Here is a 12,616-nt window from a genome sequence, read left to right as displayed (position 1 = left end):
ACCCTGATATTTTATAGAATCAGGGTGTTTCTGTTGCAGACGACCACTGACCTCAGCCACGCCATCCAGCAGCCTTCCCAGCACTTCCCTTCTCTTCAGTTTGGCCCGCTCCATGATCTCCAGCTTCACTATCACAGCGTCAATCTTGGACACAATGCTGCCGATGGAGTGCTCCATTCGGTCCACCCGTCTCACTAGGCTGTAGGAAACGCAGTTGAGAGGGGCAAAGCCACCCTTGTGTTGTTGGCTTTTCGGCCCAGTTGGTTTGTCAAATGGAAATGCTAAGATTTTTTTTTCTTAAACAGTATTATAATCTAAAACACTTTCTAAAGAGTCTCAAACTTTAGAGATAAACTCTTATACACTGCTGGTGGGAACGCTAACTGGCACACAACCTTTTTGCAAGTCAACACTGTATCAGAAGTATGCCTATCAGAAAAAGGTATGCCTATTCTTTCAGATATTCCCTTTTCTGAAAAGTTTTAAAGGACATAAGTATATGCGTAATTTTTGGCTACAAGGATATTCCCTAGGGTTCTGCTTATTAATAGTGGGTCACTGAAAAATGGTTACTTTAAAAATTAAGAAGATCGCTTAAATATATTATTCTTCATCTATACAACAGAATTCTAAAAAGACACCAGAAATTATATTGTGACAATATTTAATGCAATAGAATGATGTTCACATTCTAATGATGAAATAGAATGATGTCATCTATAATGTAAATAAAGCAGTTAGAAAATAGTATGCTCACTTATGATCCTATTATTTTGAATAAACAAAATGTTATATAAATACTTTAAAAACACTTAATAGGAGATAAAACTTCTGGAATGGTGGCATGAGAGCCCTGGAGGCCCTCTCCCCATCGAAACAACCATAACTTGTGAGAATTATTCTTTTTTTTTAATTTCTGGAAATTTTCTTAAGGGCATACAACAAATGAAGAAGCTTTTATTTAAGAAAATCCACTAAAGCAGCTGTACAGCACAGGGGATCCGCTCGGTGCTTTGTGACCACCTAGAGGGGTGGGACAGGGAGGGTGGAAGGGAGACGCAAGAGGGAGGGGATATGGGGATATATTTATATGTACAGCTGATTCACTTTGTTATACAGCAGAAACTTACACAACACTGTAAAGCAATTATACTCCAATAAAGATGTTAAAAAAAAAAAAGAAAATCCACTAAATTTCAGTAAGAAGAATAAGAGTGAGTGATATTGGAGCCACAATCTGCCCTCTTTCTCTCTTGCTCCCTAGATCAGTGTGACAGAGCTCCACTAGGGGTGGGTGCAGCAAAGAACACCCACCCCTATCCCGTCAGCTCCTAGTGGAGGGCTCCACTATCTCCCAGGGAGGGGCAGGCTGCCAGTATTTCTCATCCCTATGCCTCCACCTCCAAACCCACAATGCAGAGGCTCTAATCCAGGCAAGAGTGGATGAGAGGTAGAAGGCTCTTTTGTTCCACTCAACTTCCAATTGTAGGGTGGATTTTCCATGCTGGGAGAGGTGAGCTGAGAATGCCAAAGGCTGCCATCCCAGCCCAGCGCCTTATTCATGAAGCAGGGGTGTCACTGGGAGAGAGATGGGCCAGCCACTAGTTCTGGAGCAGTGGCACAGAAGTTTTGCCTAGGGGGAAAATCAGGCCATAGGACAGAGCTCCAAAGCTTCCCCAAGTGAACTTGCTTTAATTTGGAACAACCTGTGGGTAAATTCAAGCCTAAGAGTGCTCTTGAAAACAATGGAGACTGTGGTGATAAGCAGTTAAGAGGAGGCTGGTCGCTTCATGAGATCGTCAAGTTAAACTGTTTACCGGCAAGTTTACCAGAAAAAACCAGGGAAAGAGATAGCTAAGACGACAGCTGAAGACTGGCTTCAAAACCTACCCCTGCAAAGGGACCTGAATTTCACTGGATCTCACTGTGAAGAAATTGTATCCCAAGACATTATTGAAAACAATAGGCCAACCAGCCAACAAGTAGCAGAACTGAAGAGGTAGACATAATATCAACAGAGGCAGAAGGCTTAACAGAGAGAAGAGGAAAAGGGAAAGACAATGCAAGCCGTGCTAAAACCTCTGTCTTCCCAGGATGACTGTGTGCGTGGTCAGGGTATGACCTCTAAGAAGTGACATCAGCAGCTTCACAATGTGGGGGAAATAGACTTCACTAAAAAACAAACACACAAATGACAACAAAAACAAGCTCTGGGGGGGAAGGGACTTTATACATATATACAGTATTATTTAACATCTCCAGGTTTCAAAAAAAAAAAAATTACGAGACAGAAAGAAAAAGGAAAAAGTGACCCATACACAGGGGAAAAAAGCAAGCAATAGAAACTGCCTTTGAGAAGGCCCAGATACAGATAGACTCAGTAGACAAAGAAGTCAAAGTAGCTATTCTAAATATATGCAAAGAACTAAATGAAATCATGCATAAAGAAAAATAAAGGACAGTATGATGGTGTTGCCTCACCAGATAGAGAGGATCAATAAAGGGAGAGAGATTGTTAAAAAGGACCAAATAGAAATTCTGGATTTGAAAAGAGTAAGAAATGAAATGAAGAATTCACTAGAGGGTCTCAAGACTACATATGAGGCAGCAGAAGAGAAACAAAGCCAACTTGAAGATAGATGGGCAGAAACTATGCAATCTAAAGAAAGAACGGAGAGAAAAAAGAAGGAAGAAAAACGAACAGAGCCTAAGAGAAGCAGGGGATACCATTAAGACCCAAACTACACATAATGGGAGTCCCAGCAGCAAGGGAGAGGCAGAAAGGAGCAGAAAAACAGTTGAAGACGTAATGGTTGAAAACTTCCTCTATTTGATGAACATATTATGCATCCAAGAAGTTTAATAAACTCCAAGTAGGATAAGTGCAAAGAGATCCACACTCAGATATATACAGTAAAAATACTGAAAGACAAAGGCGAAGAAAAAACATCGTGAAAGCAGCAAGAGAAACATGACTCGTCACGTACAAGGGAACCCCAGTAAGACGAGCATCTGGCTCCTCGTTAGAAACAGTGGGGCAGAAGGTAGTGAAGGTGAAATACAAACATCCCAGATAAAGCAAAACGCAGAGAGCTCATGCTAGCAGATCTGCCTTAGAAAAGATACTCAAGGAGGTTCTCCAGGCCAAAAGCAAGCGATGCCAGAGACTAATTAGAATCCACATAAAAGAACAACGAGCACTTGGTAATGGTAACCATGTAACGATAAAGGATAGTACAAATGCACATCTCTTCTTTCTCCTCTTAACGGATTTAAACAGCAATTGTAGGAGACAATACGTACATACTTACATCATTGGGTCTATAACACATAAACATGTAATAGTATATTTGATAATAACAGGACAAATGAGGTAGGTAAGGGCAAAGTTGCATTGGAATGCAGAAATGATATCAGATAGTAACTTGAATCCACAGGAACGGATGAAGAGAACCAGGAATGGTAAGTAAGAAGGTTAATACAACCAACTCTATATACTTTTCTCTTGCTTCTTGTCTCAGCTCCTTTAAGAGACATAAAATTATATAAAGTGATAATTATAAGAATGCAATGTTGGGTTTAGAATACACATAGGCAAATGTGTCTAATAACGGCACAGAAAGGGAGAGGAGTTGATAGTTATATAGAAATGATACTTCTATATCTCATTGGATTAATTAACTTAGTATAAATATGAAGTAGATCCTGATAAGTTGATTGTATACGTTAAGTCCTAGAGCAGCCACTAAGAAAATAGCTAAAAAATATTGTGAAAAAAATCATTAAAGGAATTAAAATGTTACACCAGAAAATATTCACTTTATGTAAAAGAAAGCAGCAAAGAAGAAAAAGAGGAACCAAAAAGACCTATAGAAAACAAAAAAATAAAATGGCAAAACTAAATCCAACTATAGCAATAATAATATAAATGGAGTAAACATTCTAATTAAAAGGCAGAGATTGTCAGACTGGATAAAGAGACCAGATCCAACTATATGCTGTGTAAAGGAGACACACTTTAGATTCAAAGATACAAACAGGTTGAAAGTAAAAGGATGGAAAAAGATATATCATGCAAAAAGCAACCATAAGAAAGTTGGAGCTGCTATAGTAATGTCAGGCAAAAAAGACTTTAAAACAAAAACATTTACTAGAGATAAAGTAGGACATTTTATAATGAAAACAGGGTCAATCAATTAGGAAGATACACCAATTATAAACACGTATGCACCTAACGACAGAATTCAAAATATACAAAGTAAAACCTCACAGAAATGAAGTCGACAATAATAACAGTTGGGGAATTTAATACCCCACTTTCAAGAAGTGGATGAAACTAGGCAGAACCACAAGGAAATAAAAGAACTGAATAACACTAAAAACCAAGTAGACCTAAAAAACATCTATAGACTATTCCACTCAACAACAACAGAACATACCTCAAATGCACATGGAACATTCTCCAGGATATACCATATGCTAGGCCATAAAAACATAAAAAAAAAACACATGTAAATGGAGACACAAACACCAAAATGTTAAGTGACATTTTTGGTTGCTGGGAATATGAGAGATCTTAATATTTTCTTTTGTTTTTACTTGCTAATTTTCCTATAATGAACATATTACTTTTTTTTTTTTTTTGTGGTACGTGGGCCTCTCACTGTAGTGGCCTCTCCCGTTGCGGAGCACAGGCTCCGGACGCGCAGGCTCAGCGGCCATGGCTCACGGGCCCAGCCGCTCCGCGGCATGTGGGATCTTCCCGGACCGGGGCACGAACCCGCGTTCCCTGCATCGGCAGGCGGACTCTCAACCACTGCGCCACCAGGGAAGCCCCATATTACTTTTATAAAAAGAAAAAACACCAATAAAAGTTATAAAAAAGAACTGATGATTAGTAATGGAAAAGACAAATTGAGAGAGGTGGGAGGAACTACTTAGTGTCATTTTGATTCCTGTCAACTCAAATTCTGCCAATTCCTTTATACTTACACTTGAAACTCTTCGTAAGAAACCCCACTGGAGATGCTTCCCCTCCTTCTGGAGCTATGCCCACTGTCTTCATCATCATCCTCCTCAGAGTCATCCAGGCTTCGAGGGAAACTTCGGCTGCTCATGGGGCGTGGTAAAGAGCTGTGATCCAAGTCCAGGTCCTCCTGAAGAACATGGTATCACTGAGTGATGAGCAGGAACCCCCAGACTCCACAGAAGCTTCACTGAGGGCTTGGGCAAATGGGAAATGGGTGTATGCCATTTACCCAGGATTTCTGTGAGGTTAACACCAGACTGTGATTCTCATACTTTTCAATTTTAGATTGGCAAATTTTCAAAACAGATTTTAATGACCAGCAAGAAGTTGCTAACTTTTTGTTTGGACAAGAAAGAACAGTAAAAACAGAGCAAAGCAGAGAAAAAAGTAAATGAAGAAATATATTATCATCTTTTCATAAAAGTTAACATATGCAATAGCTACAAAGTAAGGAAGGATACAATCTTAGAATAAGAATTTCATTAAATACAGCCACGTGAAAATATTACTCATTGTCTTCTTGTTCATATTTCACTATGACTGAAGTTTTTCACCTATTGGCACTGTGCGGTGGAGCAGCATTTAGAAACCACTGTTCTGTACTGTCTCCTCATAGGAAACTAACTTCTTTGTGTGACATTAATTTGTATTCTCTGTACCTCAATTACCATGTTTTTTTTGCGGGGGGGGTTGTTTAACCATTTATTTAATAAATGTATTTATTTTTATTTATTTATTTTTGGTTGCATTGGGTCTTCGTTGCTGTGCGTGGAGCTTTCTCTAGCTGCAGCGAGCGGGGGCTACTCTCTGTTGCAGTGCACGGGCTTCTCATGGTGGTGGCTTCTCTTGTTGCGGAGCACGGGCTCTAGGTGCGTAGGCTCAGTAGTTGTGGCACGCGGGTTCAGCGGTTGTGGCTCACGGGCTCTAGAGTGCAGGCTCAGTAGTTGTGGCGCATGGGCTTAGTTGCTCTGTGGCATGTGGGATCTTCCTGGACCAGGGCTCAAACCCGAGTCCCCTGCATTGGCAGGCGGATTCTTAACCACTATGCCACCAGGAAAGCCCTTAACCATTTATTTTTAAAGTTAAAGCTTTAAATTATTTTTTCTGATTATAAAAGCTCATGTAAGTTTATTTTTAACAGTTTCATAGTAAGTATTCAAATGGAAGGCAGCTGTTAGTTTTATTTTATTATAAATGATAATTTAAAGAACAACTAATTAATTTTCTCTCTCCTGAGAAATCTTTTTTTCCCATTCTCATGGACGTTGTGAAGTATATAACTACTCAGGTTTCCCCTCAAGTGGCTTACTAGAAAGCTTAGGGCTAAATTTGTTGCTCAATCTTATTAAGCATATGTATTTTTGTGGAATGCATTTTTTTTTTAGTTTCATTCACATTCAGTTTTATATCTCAGTTTTGTTTTGCTTCACTCTTTTATTTTACATTTATGCTAACATTGCATTTTAATAAATATATTTTTAAACTTTTAATTTTATATTGGATTATAGCCAATTAACAATGTTGTGGGGGGGCTTCCCTGGTGACGCAGTGGTTGAGAGTCCGCTTGCCGAGGCAGGGGACACGGGTTCGTGCCCCGGTCCAGGAAGATCCCACGTGCCGTGGAGCAGCTGGGCCCGTGAGCCATGGCCGCTGAGCCTGCGCGTCTGGAGCCTGTGCTCCGTAACGGGAGAGGCCACAGCAGTGAGAGGCCCGTGTACCGCAATAAAGAAAAACAAAACAAAACAACAACAAAAAAACCCCAATGTTGTGACAGTTTCAGGTGCACAGCAAAGCAACTCCACCATTCATATACATGTATCCATTCTCCCCCAAACTCCCATCCTGTTGGAGTAAGCAGGGTACTCCTACATAAATTGAGAGAGAGGGAGAAGGAAAGAGAGAAGACACACATGCACATGCTCTCAGTAACCCACTACTTAGTAAGGTGTTTGAAACATGGTAGGTAATGAATCAATCAGGTTCTCCTAAACTAGACCCACCCTCTCTTTTTCCAGGTCGTCTCTCATCTGCTGGTGCTCATGTTCAGTCAGTTCTTGGTCTCCATCCTGGTCGTACTTTGTGAATATCGCCTCAATCTCTGCATCAGTATGGCCCTTCCTGAAATTAGTGAGAGGTTACAGATGAACTCATTCATGTACATGGTCCAGCCCACACACAGAGACATCCACATGCAGGAGGAAAGGAGAAACTGCTGAGTCAGGGCCAGTCCTCCTCTTACCATACATTCCAGAAAGACACCCACCTCTGAAGAAGAAGTGTCTTCATAAGCACTTGGGTCAGCTTATCACCAAGGGTTTATCTTTACATAAGGACTTTCCCAGGGCCACAGAAATTGTGATTCTTACCCTTTGAGATCTTGTCGAAGTTCATCAAAGTTTAACTTGCCTCCCCCTTGCCGCAGACTCTCTGAAATGTCATCCACGGTATTTTTCTTCAGTTTTAGTTTGACCAAGGCTTTATGGTAGCCCTGTTGGAAAGAAAAGACTTGATTTAGTTTATCCTCCTTTTGCATTTGCTCTGCCTTCCAATTACAGTGGTAACTACTGTAAACCCAGTGACAAGAACAGTGCCTGATGTAAGTGGGCCACAAAACAAGTATGTGTTGGATGAATGATGGATGCATCCCAAGTTGTCTGTGAAGCTCTTGTGGGAGAGTTACATGGGAGGAGTCAGGGTCTTTCCATAAATCAAGAACTAGGGGCCTTTTGGTTTGTATTCACGTTTAGGTTACAGGAATGAAAATCACTATGTTCCACAGCTGTCTGTCTCAGAATATGTAGGAATGTGCAACAGTTCTTAAGAAAACTAAGAAACCTGAGTCATGGATTAATTATTTTCTATATTATTTCATAGTTGGTAATTTCCTTACATATGTCACATGTGTAAAAAAATTTCGGTGACATGGAGATGAGGATCTTTCACTAATACATTGCAGGCAGACCTTGCTATGCATGGCGGCGCAGGGCTGTGCAAACCACCATGCAACTGTGTGAAGCGATGCAAATGATCAACAGGAAAAATTATGATTGTTCTGTGACCTTTAAAACTTCTGTCAAAATGTTAAAACATTAAAAACTCCGTTGGTGTTGGTTATAAATTTTACGGAAATTTGAAGAATAGTAAAATGAATATTTTAGTATGTTGACATTTTAAACAGTAGAAACATGGAAAATTAAAGTTTTACTTCTTTGTTAAAAAACTTATCCAGAGCAGTTTGAACAGTGCTTGCATTCTTCTTGTCTTGATGAGTTATCATAATCCTTTCTTAACCTGTATCAGCTTCCAACATTTTATCCCTTGCACTTTCAAAGTTGTGAAATATCTCCAAGAGTTCCTTTAATGTGAAATTTGTTGCCAGTGTGATTTCCTCTGAGACATCTTCATCCTACTCATCACAGCCACTCTCCTCATTTATGTTGATAAATTTGCCTTCACTGAGTTCTTCTGGCTGCCGTCTAGCTCTCGAACGGTGGCAGTGTCAACACCCCCATGGCCAGCTACGTATTTCTTCTGTAAATCCATTACGTTTGTTTTTAATTTCACTTCCTTGTTTCTTTCCTATACTATACTTTCTTCTTTGCTGGCCTATTTTCTATTTTAATTATGCATATTTGTAAAATGTCACATGGTTTTATCACTGGGAGATAAGGACACAACTACAAGTTTTGTACGTAAACTGAATAGCAGATGCTCAGTGACCATCCTTGACTTTTTTTTTGGGGTGGGGTGGGGTACGCGGGCCTCTCACTGCTGTGGCCTCTCCCGTTGCGGAGCACAGGCTCCAGACACGCAGGCCCAGCGGCTATGACTCACGGGCCCAGCGGCTCCGCGGCATGTGGGATCTTCCCGGACCGGGGCACGAACCCGTGTCCCCTGCATTGGCAGGCGGACTCTCAACCACTGCGCCCCCAGGGAAGCCCCATCCTTGACTTTGAAAGAAGTGACATTATTAGTCACTGATTATGATGCACATCTGTTATTTATGTAATGATCTGTAGAGCTAGTAGTGAAGTTTGTCCTTCGTGCTATTACTCACAGTTGATAAACTATAATAACTGAAATGTCCTGTGATAATTGAAGGTGAAGTTTGTACTTTATGCTATTACTCACAGTCAGTATACTGTAATAACTGAAATTTGAACTATGTTGAGAGGCTCGTATTACCTAACTGAAATCACTGATGTTGTACACATCAGAACCAAAGTACAAAGTGAGGACTGCTTGTATTACCCCGGGGATTTGCTAGAATGTAATCAACTATTATGCAAAATTCAGCGTAATACAAATGGTAGGTCCTGTCCAAGGGACTTTGTTTTTACAAAGCGGAAGTTCTCTGTTTCAACATGATTCACAGACAGCATTGTCCTGTGGTTTGAACCAAACGGAAAAATATTATGGTTCAGGAGCCACTGTACGTTAGCTGAATGATGACAGGGAACAAGCTGTGTACTTCAGATGTAGTTATTTGTTGTTGCTTAAGTTTTATATTTTAAATCAAGCATAGAAGTCACATCAAGAAGAACAAAGTGCCCGGCTTTCCTGTCCTGCCCTTCCATTTAACAATTAAACACTTCCTGAGAAGGTGCCTAAGTGAAAGTTCTCAGGCCCTTAGGTCGTGGCCTTGCTCCAAGGACTTTTTCCTTTGACTATTTTAAAACTTGCCTGGAAGGTCAGGGTAAAGGGTGAACAACAAAATATTTGCCTCTAAAACATCTTTCCTTTTTTTTTTTTTTTAAATCGTAATTAAGATAGACAAAGGGAAAATGTCTTTATATAATCTTCCCTTCCCATTTATTCTGAACTCTGGATCTGAAAGTGAGAGCCGACTAGAGGAGATATCAAAATAAATAAAGGGGATGAACCCAGCAGCTCAGCTCTTAAGAGGCAAAAGAGATTATTGAGAATTTAATTCTAGGGCACTAAAGGATTCCCAGAATTTAAGTTCAAGCTAGCATTATATCCATCTCTATCTCCAACGTAGAGAACATTTAAATTATTCCTGGAACATAGCAAGCTACACTTTAAGTGGTGTCAATGGATCAATGTTGATTTGGCAATCTGGCTGAAACAATGTTCATTTTATATAGAAAATAAAACGATTCTGAGAATTAGGGCTTGTCATACCTTTCTGACAAGATCTGAGAGTTCCATTTCGGCTTTCTGCTGGGCCAAATCAGATTTAACTTCAGAGTAAGTATCATTGATGATGGCCAAAAACATATTCTGTTTGTAAATCAAAGGAAGGTAGAGATTAAAGAAGAAACCTAAATATATTTTGTTAACATCAATCTAAAATTTGACGTCTTTTTTTTTTTTTAACAATTTGAGTATTTTATTAAGTCATCAATTAATAGTTTTGCTACCAAATTCTTTGGGAAAATTAGTTTTCCCATTGTCACGGCAAGGGAAAATGCAATATATATTCTTACTTACAAAACCATACACTGATATATTTTGCAAATAGAGACAATAATGATATAGAACAAAATATTAATGTATTTACCTATGAATGGTGGGATTATTTTTGCTTATCTATGTTCTCTACATTTTTTCATCTGACATAAATTATTAGAGGTGTAGAACTCTAAATAGTTCCTCAAATTTCAACAGTCAACACAGACAAGTGGAATTCTATGCTTATTCTAAATATTGTTATAATAGTTGAGATTCCAGAACATATTTTAAGGAGATAAAAAGACCTCTGCAAACAGAAACATGGTAGGCCGAGTGGAAAGAGAGTCAAGAAAAGCTTAGTGCTAAAGACAGAGACTTTGGAGTCAAGCAAACTTGGGTTTCTGTCTTGGTGCTGCAAGACTATATTGTGTAACTCTCCTACTCCTAATTTGAAAATTTGTTTGTTTCTACATTTATAAAATGGGAGAAATAGCAGTACCTCCCCTACAGATTTGTTGTAAGGATTAATGAGTTCATCTACGTAAAGTGCTTAGGACAGGGCCTAATGGATTGGCAAGTGCTACATAATTTATAGCTATTATTCAGTGGTGGTTAGTTCATTTTCCTGACTTGTCCCTTCCCCACTATAATGGGTTGTATTTCTAACACCTATTTCCAACGGGTTTTCTCAAAGCACCACACCCACTGATCAGGCCCTTCTTTAACATGCTCTTCCATTGTTTTTCCTTTTTAGCATGTAACCATGGTTTGTGACTGTGCAGTTGTGTACTACGTCTGTTCTCCCCACAAGTCTGCGGAATCTTCATGAGGGGAGGGTTGGTATCTATTTTCCTTACCACTTGCATCCCCAGTACCCAGCACATTGCCTGGGATATAGTGGCTCAGTAAATATTTATTGAATGACTGATGAATGAACAAATGACAGCTCTATTATTTTAATGAGCTACTAAATCTCTATGAATTAAGGAGGACACCGTTTAAGATTCTGTAGCAGAAATGAGAACAGAATATAAAATACACGTAAGTTCCTGGCTTAATACTTGATTCTAAGGGTGGACAGTTGCAGTCAGTTGGACCATCTCCCACCTTTGCCCATCCAACACAGGCATCTAATGTTTCATTTCTCTTTCCAAATGATGGTTAGCTAATGCCTGCAAGTGTCTTAGTTGAAATGGATTAAAGTGTGTGTCCTCTGAAGAGATTTCAAAAAATGGAAAGTGACTGAGAAAGGCTCTCGAAGGTGTGGGGAGAGGAAGTTCACCTCGTCTCCATCCTGTCTCACAAACTTCACTTAACTGGGGGATGGACTTTGCAACAGGAGGTCTTTCCCTGTTGATGGCAGGGCTTTTGCTTCCTGACTCAGCCGAGCCTCCACACGCCACTGTGGCTTTTTAAGTGGCAGCAATACATCAACACCCAGCAGTCATCTCAGAACAGTGGCCAGCCCTGCACTTGGCTTGCCATTAAAAAAAAAAAAAAAATCTGTATTGACAGTAGCTTCCTCTCTCTCTGGAGGGTACAGGGAGAACAGTTCCTTTTTGTGCAGTGGTACAAATAAATATTTCAGTATAAACACAAAAACTAAGAGCTTTTCATGTTCTAGTGATTGATCTGATAAAATGACTGAATAATGTAGGTGCACTGCCTACTAGAGGACAACCTTCAAACAAGCCCACATCTGAGCATTTCCAATTGCCACCATTACGTCCCTCACTTGGCAGACTGACGTACGAAGAACACTTAGGTGGCCTGAGATTTTTTATTCTCTTAGTAGAGATGCAGGGATTCAGCTGCTCCAGAATTCAAAGTACTACCAATGTTAGAGAGTAACAAAGCCTTCCTCTTCCCTCTATTTTTTTCTTTAATATATAACAGGAAAGAGAAATTTTTAAGAGGCTTAAGTTTAAAACTAATAATGATACATGCATACAGCAAGATATAAATGGATCTGCATGCTATTCCTGACTCTTTCAGTACCATTAAAGTACATCTAATTCTCAATCAGTAAATACATATACTTAAGCACTAAATACCTGGACCAACTCTGGAACTCTTACAACTGAATTAATGAACTTTATACAAAGGATCTTTAGAAAATCGATTAAAAATGGAAACAATGTTTTTTTTCTTAAAATGGTTAAGATTTTATTT

General features: G+C 39.5%; 1 protein-coding gene across 2 annotated transcripts in view; it reads right to left on the bottom strand.

The window, feature by feature from the left end:
- The window catches only part of PKD2 (polycystin 2, transient receptor potential cation channel), a 52,263-nt gene that overhangs the window by 2,533 nt on the left and 37,114 nt on the right, over window positions 1-12,616 (bottom strand). For both annotated transcript variants that reach the window (XM_081229982.1, XM_081229983.1), the window contains exons 10-14: window positions 10,175-10,273; window positions 7,396-7,517; window positions 7,030-7,147; window positions 4,993-5,156; window positions 52-199 (exon numbers count right to left, since the gene is read on the bottom strand). In XM_081229982.1, coding sequence (XP_081086108.1) covers window positions 52-199; window positions 4,993-5,156; window positions 7,030-7,147; window positions 7,396-7,517; window positions 10,175-10,273 — 651 coding nt within the window. The remainder of the gene's footprint in view (window positions 1-51; window positions 200-4,992; window positions 5,157-7,029; window positions 7,148-7,395; window positions 7,518-10,174; window positions 10,274-12,616) is intronic.

Source organism: Mesoplodon bidens, assembly GCF_964165515.1.
Source record: "Mesoplodon bidens genome assembly, chromosome: 1".
In the NCBI taxonomy this organism is placed as follows: Eukaryota; Metazoa; Chordata; class Mammalia; order Artiodactyla; family Ziphiidae; genus Mesoplodon; species Mesoplodon bidens.
The sequence above is the reverse complement of the archived record's forward strand: the minus strand, read 5'-3'. Positions and strand labels throughout refer to the sequence as shown.